Here is a 15,737-nt window from a genome sequence, read left to right as displayed (position 1 = left end):
AGGCCGGATGATGACTAACGGACCCGGACCCGGTCCTGCTAACGGGATCTCGTCTCCTCATTCGCGCTATCATGGTGGAAATGGCACGGCTGGTGGACATCACGTCTATGCGGGAGCACAGGGCGACGGGAGAGGAGGAGGACCGGGAGCAGCGCAGTCCTTCCAGGACGCCGGAGGAGCCGCGCCCGGAAATAACTGGGGTCCTCAGGGGATGCAGCTGCCTGACCAAAATCGAGCCCAGTTTTCCCAGTCACAGCAACAGCAAGTTCACGGTCACCAAATGAGTCCTTACATGGGACGCAACGAATTTGGTGGAATGCAAGGGCACAACCAAACTCAGACACCGCCAAGGATGAACCACTTCCCTCAAGGTTTGCCCCAGGAAGCGAACCGTTTTATGGGACACATGGGATCCAATATGACATCTCCTGCCATGCGGCATCCGTCTCAGACTCCTCAGCATCAGCAGGCCGGTCAGCAGTTTCTGCACCATCATCCAGAGTCGCAGTTTCCCCAAAGTCCGTCGAAGCAGCAGCAGCAGCAGCAGATGATGAGCGGGCGAGGCCACCAGAACATGGGCTTTAGCATGAACAACCAGCAAGTGGCTAACAGCAGCTCAGGTCAATACGCCCCTTATCCTCAATATGGCGGCCTAAATCAGGGTTTAGCCAACGCTTCAGGGATGAGCCTCAACACCAGCAGCAACCCCAACACTTCTGTGCAGTGTTACCCCACCCCTGCGGGGCCACAGTGTTACCCGGTGAACCAGTTACCCCCTCAGAATATGCATCCGGTGCAGCCCAAAATTCCCCAGCAGCCTCAGCAGCAACACCTCGCTCCACCTCCTCAGGGATCTTATGCTACTCCTCCTTCCATGTCGCCCATGAGGAACCTGGGGGGCAACCCTGCTGGAACTCCTCCCCCTCAGAGAGGCCAAGGTCCGGTCACACACCCTCAACAGCACCCCCAGATGTACGGCACCTTGTCGCCCAATCAGAGAGCGATGAATGCACCCAGCCACACGGAGGTTCTCCCACAGCAGATGCAGACATCTACATTGCAGTTTCAGCAGGTGCAGCAGGTGAGAACTCCACCTGCACTCTCCGTGCCCCAGCAGCCCCGGGGCTCGTCTCCACCACCACTGGCGCAGGGGAACTGGTCCTCCAGCACGCATTCGTCACCACCAGCTAACCACCACCAAGTGCCTCACATGCAGGTGGGTGTGTGTGTAGGGGGTGGAGGCAGTGTGAAGGGTAGCTCAGTGGGTAGATATGGAACATTGTGTTTTCGTGCAGGTGAGTTGAGGGGGTGGGGGATAAAGCACAGTCATGTCATTAGGGGAGTGTGTGTGTGTTTGGTCTTTGGAAAGTCCTTGTTGCGTGCAGGTGGGTGGGGGAGGGGCTTACTTTGAAGTTTGTAAATCTTTCCCTTTGATCTTTGTGTCTAAAAAGTAATTTATACAGCAATGTTCACTCCACACTCTGACCTTTTCTGCTCGGTGTTAATGAGTGTAAATACTGCACAGTTTCAGTGACCGCGTGAAAAGCTAGTGTGGTGTTTATGTGCTGCTTAAACCTAACCCGGAGCAGAGGGTCATTGATGATGCTAAAGGGTTATCTATTCTTGTTGTCATGGTTACATTAAGGCTTTAGAGTTGGGATCAAATGTTTGACCAGATCAACACTAATGATAAAACAGCCAATCAGAAACAAGAATTTCCTCTACTCTGCTGTTAGGGGTAGGGTTCAGGTCATTATGGAAAATACTAAAGTGTAGACGTGTGTGTGTGTGTGTGTGTGTGTGTGTGTGTGTTTGGACAGGGTATAGTGGGATATGCATTTTAACTATAGTTTATTTCCTGTGCTCTGTATCCTGACTCCACCTCCACACACAGGCGCCACTGTGCTAATCTCTTAAACCCACCTCCCCCCTACAAAGGGGAAATGGTCTCTTCCTGCTCACTCACTCCTCCCTGTCTGCAGTCCTTCCTCCCCCCCCACCCCCCCACCCCCCGGATCACTCTGTGTCACTCCAGCCCCTCTTGTCTCCCTCATTTTTCCTCCTGGTATCCTCACAGTGACTCTCATATCTCTCTAAGCCCATGGTCTCTTTCTCTCTCCCATCTTTTCCTGTCTCTCTATCTCTTCACTCACTTTTAGACATTCATACTCTATTCTATCCGTTTGGCCTCACTCCTCCTGTCATGTTTTCTTTACATTTCACACTCTCAGTACTGCCTTATTTTTGTCCTCTCATCTGCTGTCTTACTCCATCTTCCAGTCCTCTCTCTCTACCTGTGTGTGTGTGTGCTGATGTGTGAGGTAATGGTGGTCAGATGGAGGAGGGGTCAGTAGGGATGACGGATTAGTGCAGGTCATGTGACTTGGCTGTGTAGTTAGACCTCTTCCTCTCCTGACCTCTTTACACACAATGACGGGTTTTTAGTGTCCCTGTTCAGCCTGCAGCGGTGTGTTTTTCTCCTCTACAAACACACACACACCCTCTGTGTCTCCTCTTCTGATAGTGAGCTGACATTTGAGGATGTCAGGATTAATTTGCGCTCCTCCCTCGTTGTGTGTGACCTACATGTGGAGTGGACGAACTGCTCCATGCTGGCGTGTACTCGTCTCCTAGCCTCAGGGCTCATAAGTCTTCATTTCTTTATTTTGTGTCTTACTCATCTCCTCTTTTCTCCATGCTCGTCTATGCTTTGCTTCTTGTGTTGTGTGTGTGTGTGCGCGCGCACATGTGCGGTGTGTGATGCTGGCCTCCGGAGCAGCTGTGCTGCTGTTTAATTATTGAGGTTAGGGTGTCTCGTCATGACGCTTCTGCAGCTTTAGGCAAATATTTGATGAGGGATAGTCGCGTGTGTGTGCGCACACTGCTCATGTCCCATACACGGCAGCCGGTGTGTGTTCTGCAGCTCAATGCTGAGGTGATAAACAGGGATTTTTTTTACTGATCCATGCAAGGTTCATGCTTGTTTAAAGGAGAATCACGTAAGAAAAAAAGGGGGGGGAGTTCAGATCAGAATATCTGTATATTATTTACGTTATTTCTTACATCATGAACATGCTTTTTGTGTGTGTGAGAGAGAGCTTATTCCTGACTGACCATGCATCACCCAAGTGTGGTGTTAGGGTTAGTACAAACACACTCCACTGTACAGATTCTCTTCACTGGAGGTTTGTAGGTTATAAACATGGACAATAACCCCTGATGTCATATTGAGTGTTAGAGATTCTTCCGTTTAGTTCTGCAGTGAACAGAGAGAAAGAAAACTCTACTCACACCTTCCATGTTACTCTAATCTTCTCTCATCCATGGCAAAGCCTCAGACTCCAGCAGGAAGTATGGCCTAGTGTGTTAGTGATTTAAAGCTGAGCTTTTCTTGGTGTGTGTGTCTTATTACTGCTGTTCTGCATAAATAAAAGGCGAGTGTGTGTTAAAAACAGTTCCTCCTGGTTCCCATTCACCCACTGGGGCAGAATTTACAATTGAGTGTGAGAGAGATCATGAGCAGGTTTTAGCTTCCCCTGCAGTTTAATCTTAATTTATTTTTTAAGTTGGGAAATCTCTCTACTAATCCACACTTCCTTAAATAAATGGCTACGTTTCTTTTTTTCTTATTTCTATTTAGAGAAAATGAAACAATAAATTTGTGCGTGTGCGCGTGTGCACCTCATTCATCCTGCTCTGGTGGAGTGACACTGGAAGATGTTGAAGCGGGTGCAGTTGTAAGGTTTAGGTGCATTGTGGGAATTGTAGTGTAGGATTCTTCAGTGTGCGGTACAGTGTGGTGAGACTTTCCTTCTCATCCTTTCCCCATTCCCTCTCTTATCCTGCTTATGTTTATTGGAAGTAAAGGGATGTAAATAATTGCTGTTCCTATTCTGAGGATATATAAAAAAAAAAAACAGAACTCTGGGAATTAATCTGAGCCGGTTTTCCCTGAGCTACACGCCGTGGAGTCCGAAACCAGGACCAGAAATGCGGATTAACCTTAGATAGGAGGGTTTCAGTGCCGTTGCGTCCTGGTCCAGAGACCCAGAGGAGTCGTGGTGTGAGGCAGGATGAGTGTAGGATCAAACGTGTCTGTGTGTTCAGTAAATCCCTTCATCTTGTACACAGGTTTAAAGCGACTCGTGAAGGCCCGTGTAAATTAGACGGCCCTTTGAACAGGCTCATGGTCGAAGTTCAGCATGTGAACTGGCTAGATGGAGTTTAAATGGGGTTCGAGTCTGACGCATAGGTACCAGGTTTCATCAGATGAATTGGGTGTTAGCTCATCCCTCGGCTGCAGCACGCAGGGGGTTGGAGGAGGATAAAAAGCCTCCTTCAGGGAGTATTTAGCTCTCAGAGTGTGCACTCTGCCTGCTAGATTAACCCACCCCCCTCAGAGAGATGAAACTTTATACGGAGCATATCGCATTCTGGACGGCGGCGGCTGTCAAATTAAAGATGCAGAGAGCGTCCTGTTGTCATTCATGCGATTGATTATTGGATGAGGGGAAGAGATGAGACGTTTATCGGTTAAAGCTGCTGCGGTGGAGGTGGTGGTGGTGGATGTGGTGCTCTGTGACCTTGCGATCATTTCGTATGCAAAACGCACCTCACGCTTTTAGTCCGTTACAGGAAATTTGCATTTCATCATCAAGATGAGCCATAAAACCATGATGCAGCATGGCCCGAAGAGCAGTTTTTATCCCTCACCTCCATAATTACACTCATTCTTTACCCTGTGGATTTATTTTTTCAAAGATAAATGTAAACACCCAATGCACTACAGCAACAATTTAATATATATTTATTTTAAATTAACATATTTAAAATAGTTCAGGAGAATGTTAGAGTAGATAGTCTGTGTGAAAGAGAGAACAGTGTTTCTTTTATATATTTTGTTACTTAAAATATGTCCGTCTGTCCATGCTATAAATGAAAAGGTGTGTGAGGGGTTTTCTCCCATCTCATTTAAAACCCTGTACTGCCCAGTCTGTCCATTCTCTTCTCTTCCACATGCTGAGATTTTCTTTCCCCCTCTTCACAGCATTCTCCATCAGATACTTCCCAAACCCCATCTTCCACCCACATGTCCACCCCGAGCTCCACCCTGCAGCCCGGCGGCTGTGAGACTCAACCCCCCGACAGCGAGCCCAAGCCCAAGAAGAAGAAGAAGAAGAAGAAAACGAAAGTGGCTGAGGGGGCGGCGGGGGAAAAGGATGAGGACGTCTGTATGGATGTGGGAGGAGTATTAGGAGGTGATGGAGAGACATCTCCACCTGAGAAGAAGAGCAAAAAGAAACCAAAAGAGAAAGAGGCCAAGGAACCAAAAGAGCCCAAGCCTCCCAAAACCCCGAAAACTCCCAAAACACCCAAAGAACCTAAGGAGAAGAAGGTCAAGATGACCACGCCCAAACTCAAGAGCACCAAGAAGCCCAGGTACGCCACCAACAATTTCAACTTTTACATTTTAACCATTTAAACTTTGGTCAGTTCATAACTGACCATGTCCACACTCACAGCGACACAGAGACAGGATCATGTTTATTTGATCTGTACGAGAGACTGTAGAGCGACATGTAGCTAATCCCAGAAAATCTGCTGAACAGGCCACGCCCATGAGAGAAGTGTGTGATCGCAGGGGTAGGCCGAGCATTTTAATAAATCACTCACGTTCTAGTACAGAACTGGATACCCATAATGCCCTGCCTGTATGAGTCAGTTATTAGCCACAATGGTGTATTCAGTGTGTGAGCTTCATCTGCATCAGGACACAACACTCTCTGTTCCCTGCCCATGACCTAATGCATCATGGGTAATCTGTGCTGACTCCTCACTCTGGGCTCGTTTGTAGATTTAGAATTGATGGATGAAAAGATTTAAAGAAAAATTTAAGCTTAAAATCCTTAACCTTCAAATCACACATTCTGTGTGTGTGTGCGCGTGTGTGTGGCCATTTTCCTCCAGCTCTCCAGTACAGGGCTGTAATGTGATCTGTTTCAGGAATGCAATGCTCCACCCCTCGCCTCCTTCATCTAGAGGAAGGGGGTGGAGCTAGAGGTCATCTCAAGGAGGGGGTGGGTTTTTAAGAGGCAGTGGAGCTGCGTGTGTCCATTCAGGATGGTCCTTAGTCCACCCAGGCCGTGTCATTAATTATGGTGTGAAGGCGAATGTCGGCTTTTTAAATGCGTGTCATTAATTTATTTACTGATTACCAGGTTGAACCCCACAGTGTTCTCGTCCACATTAGTCGTGTGTGTGTGAGATCATGTACTGAATCATCGTCACAGCGTATCCCCTTTAAGTTTTTAACTTTGTTCTTATTCAGCAGTCAGTAAAACTATAACACCTTGCTGAGCCACGCCTGCTGCATGTGTGTGCACGCAGCCTTCACACTTCACATGGCTCCTTTAGCCACAGTAAACCTGTGTGTGTGTGGACTAAAAGTGCTTTGCAATGCAAATACACTTTCTTCATCTTCACTTCATTGGCAGGTTCCCAAGCAACCTCGCATTTTACACATGAACACCGTTTCCTCCCTCTCTTACTGTGTGTGTGTGCGTGCCCCCTCTCTGGTCTGATGCAGACACATGCGGGCCATCAAAAAGTACATCCTGTACGCTCAGATCGGCGAAACCACAACAGTAGTGGTTGCATAGGAAGTGCTGCAATGTGTGTGTGCATGCTCTTTTAGCCCACACGCTTGGTTGCTCTCTGTTTGTCCTTAAACAGCTCGATAAACTCCACCCTTCCTTTTCTAAAGTTTGAAAGTTGTATGACATTGAAGCTCAAAGACAACACAGGGGAAGAGATTATAAAGACATGTGTGTTCTTTTATAGGGGGGAGAGAGAGAGAGGAGGAAGGAGAGAGGGCACAAATGTGAGCAGATGGAGTAAGAGGACATGCAGAGCAGAAGGAGGGAAAGGGGAGAGAGAGAGGAATTGGGGGGGGCAAACAGCAAGGGAATAAACTGAGAACGAGAGACAGACTAGAGGGAAGTAAAAGAGAGTGGAGGACAGGATAGAGGAAGGAGAAATAAAAAGAGAGCGGAGGGAGGAAAGAGGGATGAGGGGAACAAGTATAATCAGTGTGATCCTGTGAGTGTGGGCTATGAGGAAGAGGAAGGAAGTGAACAGAGTCAGTGTACACACGCAGTCCTTCATTATCCAGTAGAAACCGTCTCTCTCCCTCCAGTCTCCTCTACTTTCATGTTCTGTGTGTGTGAGAGACACTAAAGGAAATGCCTCAGTGTTTCAGTCACATGAAGTTCCCACACCCTGTTGATTCCCCAGTGATAACGTGTGTGTGAGAGAGAGAGATCCTCAGTCTCCAGGTTTTATGTGGCTTATTTACAGGACTGAACCTGTTTCTCTCTCTCTCTCTCTCTCTCTCTCTCTCTCTCTCTCTCTCTCTCTCTCTCTCTCTCTCTCTGTGTGTGTGTGTGTGTGTGTTGGGGATGGTGCCTGCAAAAGAGCTGAGGAGAGTAAACAATCCTGTGTGGAGTAGAGCAGCTGCTGTTCGGAGAGGTGTGTGTGTGTTTGGGGTGGTCCTGTTGAGGATGAGTCTTCTCACGGTGACAGCAGGTGTCCCATTAACCCCCTGGCCGTGTGTGTGTGAGGGTGTAATGTAATTGACATTGAGTTTTGGGGTTGTTGATGTCCGACTCCACACAAACCCCAGTGTGAAGCGCTCTGCTCTCTTCCACATACACCAGCTTGCAGACCTATGTGTTTGGTCAGTGTTCCTATTTTTGCTTCTTTCCTACACTATTGCCTTTGTTTTTCTTTTTTTTATTTCCTTTGTATTTTTTCCTCTATATCCTCCCCCCCCCCCTCGCTCTCCCCTCCTCTGTCTCCCCCAAGCCCCCCCCTCGCTGTCTCTCTCTCACTCTATGTTCATGTGTATGAAACTGAGAGCCACTGCACTGCTGCTGCAGGTGCTTGAGAGAGAGAGTTGGGGGTGAGAGAGAGGGAGAGGGGAAAGCAGATGGCTTGAGCCAGTGGCGTCCAGCCAGAGGAACAGGTGCGGGTCATGTGACCGGCGGTTACCAGGGCGATGTGATTGCTCTTGGCGTGCGAATGAAAGGAGCAAGGGGCCGAAGCACAAACGAGTGCAGAGTGAGGGGGAGAGGGAGCATGCAGGGCTCACTGTAATCTGTGGAACAGAAAGGGAAAAGGATCAGGAGTACACACACACACACACACACACACACACACACACCCCTCCCTACAATACAAGGGGAAAGTTTGACTTGTGACCACACCACTGGGTTATAATCTATGTTTTGCACACACTCTCTCTCTCTCTCTCGCTCGCGCACTCTCGCTCTCTCTCACTGTCACTCATTTACTCGCTCTCTCTCCCTTCTCTCTCTCTCTCTCTCCCTCTCCCCCACGGGACAGCAGTAAGAAGGCTGACCCTGAGAGCAGCACTAAGAAGGAGGGAAAGAGGAAGAGGGACTCGTCAATAACCTCGGATACAGAGAAAACCCCGCCCCCTTCTCCAGAGGAGGAGGACGATGATGGGGTCCAGGTACACACCTGTTACTAACACTCACTGGAAGCTCCATGATATGACAAACACCATCACTGCTGTTACAGGGCAGGAAGTCATGTCCAGTCTAATCACTTCTAAAAGGTCAGTCAGTGCAGTGTGGACATGCAGTGCATGCTGGGTAACAAACAGCTGGGACTATTCACTGATTTACTCACACTCAGCCCAGAGTGTGTGTGAGTGAGACACAGTGTGGTGCAGTTAGTGAACCCCTGTGCTTATTTCTGCTCTTTCAGTTTGGTCCATTTGCAGGCTCCTGACAGACCTGCATTCTGATTGGTCAATAGTTAGGGATGAGATGATGCCAACATGCCTGTCACCCAGGGTCAGTGTGCAGCAAGGGGTCAGGTCTTATTACCAGTTGACCCAAGTGTATGGACTGTTCCAAAAATTTTTTAGAGTAATTTCTGTAGAGATAAAAAAGACACACACACACAGAGGGTTAGACACTGCTGAATTTATTAGAACAGAATCACTACTGGACAAATAGAGCCTTCACTTCCACTGTTAACGTGTGTGTGTGTGACAGAAGAGACGCTCGAGTCGACAGGTGAAGAGAAAGCGCTACACTGAAGATCTGGAGTTCAGGATCTCAGATGATGACGACGATGATGATTCTGCAGGACCCAAATCTCCTTCTACCACATCTGAACAAACCGTGTGTTTCTCTCACACACACACACACCCACACACACCACTGTATTGTACTGAGTGTGTAAATGCAACATGCTGCTGCTAAAAGCTTTTTCTTTCTTGTGTGTGTTAGGAGGTGCCTGATGCTGAAGGTCCTGTAGTGGAGAAGATCATGGGACTACGTACTGTTAAGAAACAGGTGAGTGAGATGTCCAGCTCTAAGTTTCTGAATGTATTAGAATGTGGTATTAACTGTGAGAGCCATCATGTGAAATCACACACACACCTACCTCTATTCAACCCTCAGATGATGCAGTAACCTAAAACATTTTAGATTAATCCCTGATTCTGCAGCAGTCTTTAATCTGGGTGCCTCAGTCTGACCGCTCCTCTCAGTGAGTTGGTTTTAATTGGACAGTGTCCATCAAATTTTCCTGGTGGAAAAGGGTGCTATTTTTTCACACTACTTGTATTGTCCTCTTCTTGATATTTCCTGGTGTGTAGGTCACTTCAGATAAAGTCCTCTGTGAAATGGATCTTCGTAAATGTAATATCCCCCCCCCCACCCACACACACACACAGTGAGTTGTGCAGTAACAGTAAGAGCAGTGAGGCGCGTGTGTGGTTCTCAGTAGCGTGGCTGTGAATGGGTTCCCTCCCGGGGAAATGGCAGGTTCTGGTGTCTGAAGTGGAGCTGTGGTTTTGGCAGGAGGCCAGGCGTGGGTCAGCTCCCTGTGTGTGGTGCAGTGGGATGAACTGATTCATGACTCATGACTCACTACTGTTCACCCATTTAAGCCCCCCCGCCCCCAGCTGCATACACACACACACACACACACACACACACACACACACACACTTACACTCACTCTTTCCTCCTATCTTTTTCTCTGCTGTTGTCTGTGGGGGAGGGGGAACATGTGCATGCCAGAAAAGCAGAACTTGTTCACGTGTTGTTGGAGGAAAACGTGCTGCGTGATAAACACATGGCTGCTGCTGGGGTTTCTCTTTCCCCAGCGGTGATTTGTAGCTCTGTTGAACTGAAAGTGGAAAGTTAAGCAAATACTGAACACCCCAAGCACATTACAGCCCAATCAATCTCTCTCTCTCTCTCTCCCCTCAATCCCCTGCTCTCTCTCTCTCTCTCTCTCTCTCTCTCTCTCACCCCCCCCCTGCACAGCTGGAATCGGGACAGGAAGTGGAGATCGAGGAATTTTATGTCAAGTTCAAGAGTTTGTGAGTGTCCCTGTACTGATGTCTCCTTCCTGCTACATTACTCAGATATTTTATTGCTGCTTTATAATCATCAGGAGGTGGTCATGTGATCTCTGGGATCGGCCATGATAGTTTTTATTATTAAATAATTATATATATTTAATTAATTATAAATATTTATATAAATGTCTTTATGTACAGAGAAAGTTTATTATAGTTATTTTTATTATAGTTTAAGGTGTATTAGTTGATTTATTGTAATATGTTGTGATGTGGTCAAAATTATCCACTTTATTTTTGATGAAAAATTTTAATTTATTATTTTATTAAATTTTATTTTATTTATTTATCATTAAATTTATTAATTACACATTTTGTTTATCATTTGTAACAACCACCAAATGATACCAGTTTTATCTTTCTTTGCTTTGATTTATTTTTAATTACACACCTCAATAGATGTTCATAAGATTTGTGCCTGATTTATTTAATAAGAGCTTGTGTGTGTAGCTCGTACCTGCACTGTCGCTGGGCTGATATAGGGGAGCTGGAAAAGGACAAGAGAATCCACCAGAAAGTCAAGCGCTTTAAAGCCAAACAAGCGCATAACAACTTCCTCACTGAGGTCAGTGAACTCCATTTCCTGCTCTGCCGCCATTTTGTTTTCCCTCCCCAGGATTCTATCCCGGTTTTACGGCAGGCGCTGATGATGGAGGCTGTGTGAGAAGGAGTTTATGATGCCTCATGTGAAGGCAGTAAAATGGCACACTTTATGACCTCAGCCTTCACATTAAAGGAATCAGGTTTGGGCTGAAATCAGATGTCCACATTGTGTGTCTGAGTTAACCGTTCGACTGGACGATATCTGCTCACGTTATTGGTTAGCTACTTTATCCATGTAGCATGCCTGCTAGCCTTGGGGCTGTAGAGCTATATACTCTATACTGTAGAGTCACATTGCCTTGGCTGAGTGTAATGTTTGTTGCCAGGGGTGTGTGTACTTGTGTTCTGTAGAGGACTCTGGGTTTACCGCTCTGTCTTCCAGATTTATCCACATTAACACACACGAGAGGGAGAGCCCTGAAGGTGTTGATATTAACCTTAAACTAAATAAACCATGATAAAACCACACTGTCCGTTTTTAATCTAATGTCATTGTGTGACCTTACTGCAGCCGCAACTGCTGTGCGCGTGTGTATTGTTTCTACCGTCCTACCAGTCGTAACATGTCCTACTGTTGTGTTTCTCAGATGGATGATGAGCCGTTTAACCCGGATTACGTGGAGGTGGATCGAGTTCTGGATGTGTCGGAGAGCACAGATGAGAATGGAGAGGTGTGTGTGTGTGTGCACATACCATAGTTTATTTATCCTTCTGTGATAATTGGAGTGTAGAATCACTTTAAAACTAAACCTGTGTGTGTAGCCGGTGAGTCTGTACCTGGTGAAGTGGTGTTCCCTGCCATATGAAGACAGCACATGGGAGCTGAAGGCCGACATCGACGCTGGGAAGATTGAGGAGTTTGAGCGTGTGATGAGTCGTGAGCCTCAGCTGAAACGTGTGGTGAGACGGCCGTCTGCTCGCTCTCTCTGCCTTTATTTTCTTTATTTCCCTCTAGCTGAATGAGTGCTGAGTGAAAGGGAAAAGTGCCACGTTCCTGTGGTTCAGGAAAAACCACTGAGTGTAATTTGTTTTATTGGAAACAGGAGCGACCTCCGGCTAGCGACTGGCAGAAATCCGAGAGTTCCCGCGAATATAAAAACGACAACGCACTCAGGGAATACCAGCTAGAGGGAGTCAACTGGCTCCTGTTCAACTGGTACAACACGTATGTATACAATTACTTACTTACACACACCCCACCTCACTGCTCTGTGTGGACATGCACTTCCTGTTTTCTTAACAAATTAAAGCATCTTGATATCTAAATCACTGAGCTTAAACACACACACACACACACACACAGACACACACACGTGTTTGTAATCCTACAGTTATTCAGATACAGCTACACACTCTGTATTAATCCATTTAATAAAGTGGTGTTGTAAACATTTTCCTGGGAATAAACTCAGGGCTGTTGAGCTGCTCTGAGATGTAATGCTGAAACTCTAATCAGATAATCAGAACGTTTAAATTCAAGATAGAATTATATTAATCATAGCTCAGGTCAAAACTTCTGTTTTTCTCTACTTTTATTTATTTCACTTAAATTCATCAGCAGTTTTCTTTTCATTTAATTGGTAGTAATTTTTTTTGCTGCTTTATTTAACTTTTTCCCCCTTATTTTCTCAGTGATTTATTTTACGCTATCTTTTGTTCCTTTTGCTGTTTACCCATTTGCCTCACTTTGCCTTGTCGAGTGACTTATTTACATGTTAAGCTTCCCATTAGTTGGAGGAGGTTGCAGGCAAATGAGACATGCACACGCGCGCCATGTTTTGAGTGCCGTTTGTTTCTCATGGTACCTATTTAGACGGAACTGTATCCTAGCGGATGAGATGGGTTTGGGGAAGACGGTGCAGTCCATCACGTTCCTGTATGAGATCTACCTTAAGGGAATCCATGGGCCATTCCTGGTCATCGCTCCACTCTCCACCATTCCCAACTGGGAGCGAGAGTTCCGAACATGGACTGAGCTGAATGTGGTGGTCTATCATGGCAGTCAGGCCAGTCGCAGAACCATCCAGGCCTACGAGATGAACTACAGAGACTCTCAGGTACCTGCTTAACCACACACTCGCTCACTCTGACCATTCCCCTGAGTCCACAGAGTACTTCTGTACTAGAACTGATTATTTATGAGTAAGAGGTTTAATACTGATCAGGATTTTTCATGAAGTTTAGTTCTTAGTTTAGTTAGTTTTTATTTCTCGTTTCATTATTAGCTTAAAGTATTTTAAGTGTGTTTGTGTTAAGAGATTTATTCTGTATTGTAATCCTGTGTTTTGTGTGTAGTGGATGTGATGGTCATGCTCATGTGGTATTGTGTGTGTGTGTGTGTGTGTTGTCAGGGTCGTGTGATAAAGGGAGCCTATAAATTCCACGCCATCATCACAACGTTTGAGATGATCCTGACGGACTGTCCAGAGCTCCGCAGTGTCCCGTGGCGCTGTGTGATCATCGACGAGGCTCACAGGCTGAAGAACAGGAACTGTAAACTACTCGAGGGACTCAAGCTCATGGACATGGTGTGTGTTCTTACTGAAATAAGACAACTTCTAAGAGATTACAGATATCTTTCATTTTGTACAGAATCTTCTATTATTTCTGAAATATTTTCTGATATATTTTTGCCGCTTTGTCAAAGTCTGTATTAAATACTGTAGGTATGATTAATTATGATTTATTATGCAATATTTTACTCCTCCTGTCCGTTCCTACTGCTGACATCGGCAGTGATGGTTAAACTCAGATGTTCTGTATTATGTGTAAATTGCTTAAAGTGTCAGATCTGTGCAGTCGTCTCACAGCTTCAGCTCTGTGCTGAGTTCCTATGCTCCATCTTCTGTCTTAGAAAAGGAGGAAAAGTCAGGGCTGTGTTTGGCTACAACATCAAGTATATTTAAAACAATAAAACAAACCTAAAACTGAAGAGGCCATGACCAAGAGACACTGTGCAGGGCAGTCAAGGTATTTCTCTCTTCACCTCCTTCAGGAACACAAGGTTCTCCTAACAGGAACCCCACTACAGAACACTGTGGAAGAACTCTTCAGCCTTTTGAACTTCCTGGAGCCGGAGCGCTTTCCCTCAGAGTCCACCTTCATGCAGGAGTTTGGAGACCTTAAAACTGAAGAACAGGTACAATACACACACCTCACATACCACTTTAGTTCTCTCTAGGTGAAGTGAATAAGACTGAGTGTCTCCTCATCATGGCACCTGTTAGTGGGTGGGATATATTAGGCAGCAAGTCAACATTTTGTCCTCAAAGTTGTGGTTGAAGCAGGAAAAATGGACAAGTGTAAGGATTTGAGTGAGTTTGAATAAAATAGGGCCAAATTGTGATGGCTAGACCACTGGATCAGAGCATCTCCAAAACTGCAGCTCTTGTGGGGTGTTCCCGGTCTGCAGTGGTCAGTATCTATCAGGAAGGAACAGTGGCGAACCGGTGACAGGGTCATGGGCGGTCGAGGCTCATTGATGTACGTGGGGAGAGAAGACTGACCCGTGTGATCCGATCCAACAGACGAGCTACTGTTGCTCAAACTGCTGAAGAAGTTAATGCTGGTTCTGATAGAAAGGGGTCAGAATACACAGTGCAGGACGGGTCAGGGCAGCAAAAGGGGGACCAACACAATATTGGGCAGGTGGTCATAATGTTATGTCTGATTGGTGTACACATTTACTATAGAATGGACATGTAGTAATTATTGAATTTTATTTTATTTTTTAAATTTTATTTATTTATTTTAATTATTAAATTTCGATAAACCTGTGATTTGCAGCTGCACAAAGGCTGCTGTTATAGAACATTCATCAACACCAATCACAATACAGCTCTGTGGAATAATGCATAATAAAGGTCCATGAGGAAAAACCTGATGTGAGTAATACACTCCGTGCTCTCGCTCTGTCTCTCTCTCTCGCTCTGTCTCTCTCTCTCGCTCTGTCTCTCTCTCTCGCTCTGTCTCTCTCTCTCGCTCTTGCGCTCTCAGGTTCAGAAGCTGCAGGGAATCCTGAAACCCATGATGCTGCGGAGACTGAAAGAGGATGTGGAAAAGAATCTGGCACCAAAAGAGGAGACCATCATTGAGGTGGAGCTCACCAACATCCAGAAGAAATACTACAGAGCCATCCTAGAGAAGAACTTCACCTTCCTGTCTAAGAGTGGAGGAGGAGGAGGAGGAGGCTCTAATGTCCCCAACCTGCTTAACACCATGATGGAGCTGCGCAAGTGCTGCAACCACCCCTACCTCATCAATGGTACACACCTTCGCCACCTGACCTCATCAGTGAAACACACACACACACATTTATCTGATCACTATCTCTCCTGCTTTAATGTTTTCTGTACAAGTGTGTGTTACAGCCTGTGGCATCTCGCACACCGAAACAGAAAACACCTTCAAACTAATATTTAAATATAAAATACTAAATATTACTGAGATCATCTCTTCATGAAGACCTTCATCTAAAATACTAACTTTAGTAATGCGGTAAACTAACAGATGTTAGTGTGATGCTGTCATACCATCTTTAACTGCCTAAAATATTGAGATGTGACACTGCATAATTAGGAAGTCATTTAAAATGATAGTATTTATTAGAAGCAAAATGTTAATATGAATATTGTTACAAAATAATTTTGATTGTTTACCCGTTTGTGTCCTC

General features: G+C 45.9%; 1 protein-coding gene across 1 annotated transcript in view; it reads left to right on the top strand.

Annotated features, from left to right (window-relative positions):
* The window catches only part of chd7 (chromodomain helicase DNA binding protein 7), a 45,440-nt gene that overhangs the window by 12,291 nt on the left and 17,412 nt on the right, over window positions 1–15,737 (top strand). Inside the window, exons 2-15 of the mRNA XM_058412954.1 lie at window positions 1–1,216; window positions 5,048–5,439; window positions 8,404–8,533; window positions 9,084–9,212; window positions 9,321–9,386; window positions 10,368–10,423; window positions 10,913–11,027; window positions 11,653–11,736; window positions 11,828–11,965; window positions 12,109–12,230; window positions 12,879–13,122; window positions 13,417–13,593; window positions 14,061–14,204; window positions 15,062–15,329. The exon at window positions 1–1,216 is cut by the window's left edge and continues 386 nt beyond it. Of these exons, the coding sequence (XP_058268937.1) occupies window positions 1–1,216; window positions 5,048–5,439; window positions 8,404–8,533; window positions 9,084–9,212; window positions 9,321–9,386; window positions 10,368–10,423; window positions 10,913–11,027; window positions 11,653–11,736; window positions 11,828–11,965; window positions 12,109–12,230; window positions 12,879–13,122; window positions 13,417–13,593; window positions 14,061–14,204; window positions 15,062–15,329 (3,281 nt within the window). The remainder of the gene's footprint in view (window positions 1,217–5,047; window positions 5,440–8,403; window positions 8,534–9,083; window positions 9,213–9,320; window positions 9,387–10,367; window positions 10,424–10,912; window positions 11,028–11,652; window positions 11,737–11,827; window positions 11,966–12,108; window positions 12,231–12,878; window positions 13,123–13,416; window positions 13,594–14,060; window positions 14,205–15,061; window positions 15,330–15,737) is intronic.

This window comes from Hemibagrus wyckioides, linkage group LG17, assembly GCF_019097595.1.
Source record: "Hemibagrus wyckioides isolate EC202008001 linkage group LG17, SWU_Hwy_1.0, whole genome shotgun sequence".
NCBI classification, from domain to species: Eukaryota; Metazoa; Chordata; class Actinopteri; order Siluriformes; family Bagridae; genus Hemibagrus; species Hemibagrus wyckioides.
The sequence above is the reverse complement of the archived record's forward strand: the minus strand, read 5'-3'. Positions and strand labels throughout refer to the sequence as shown.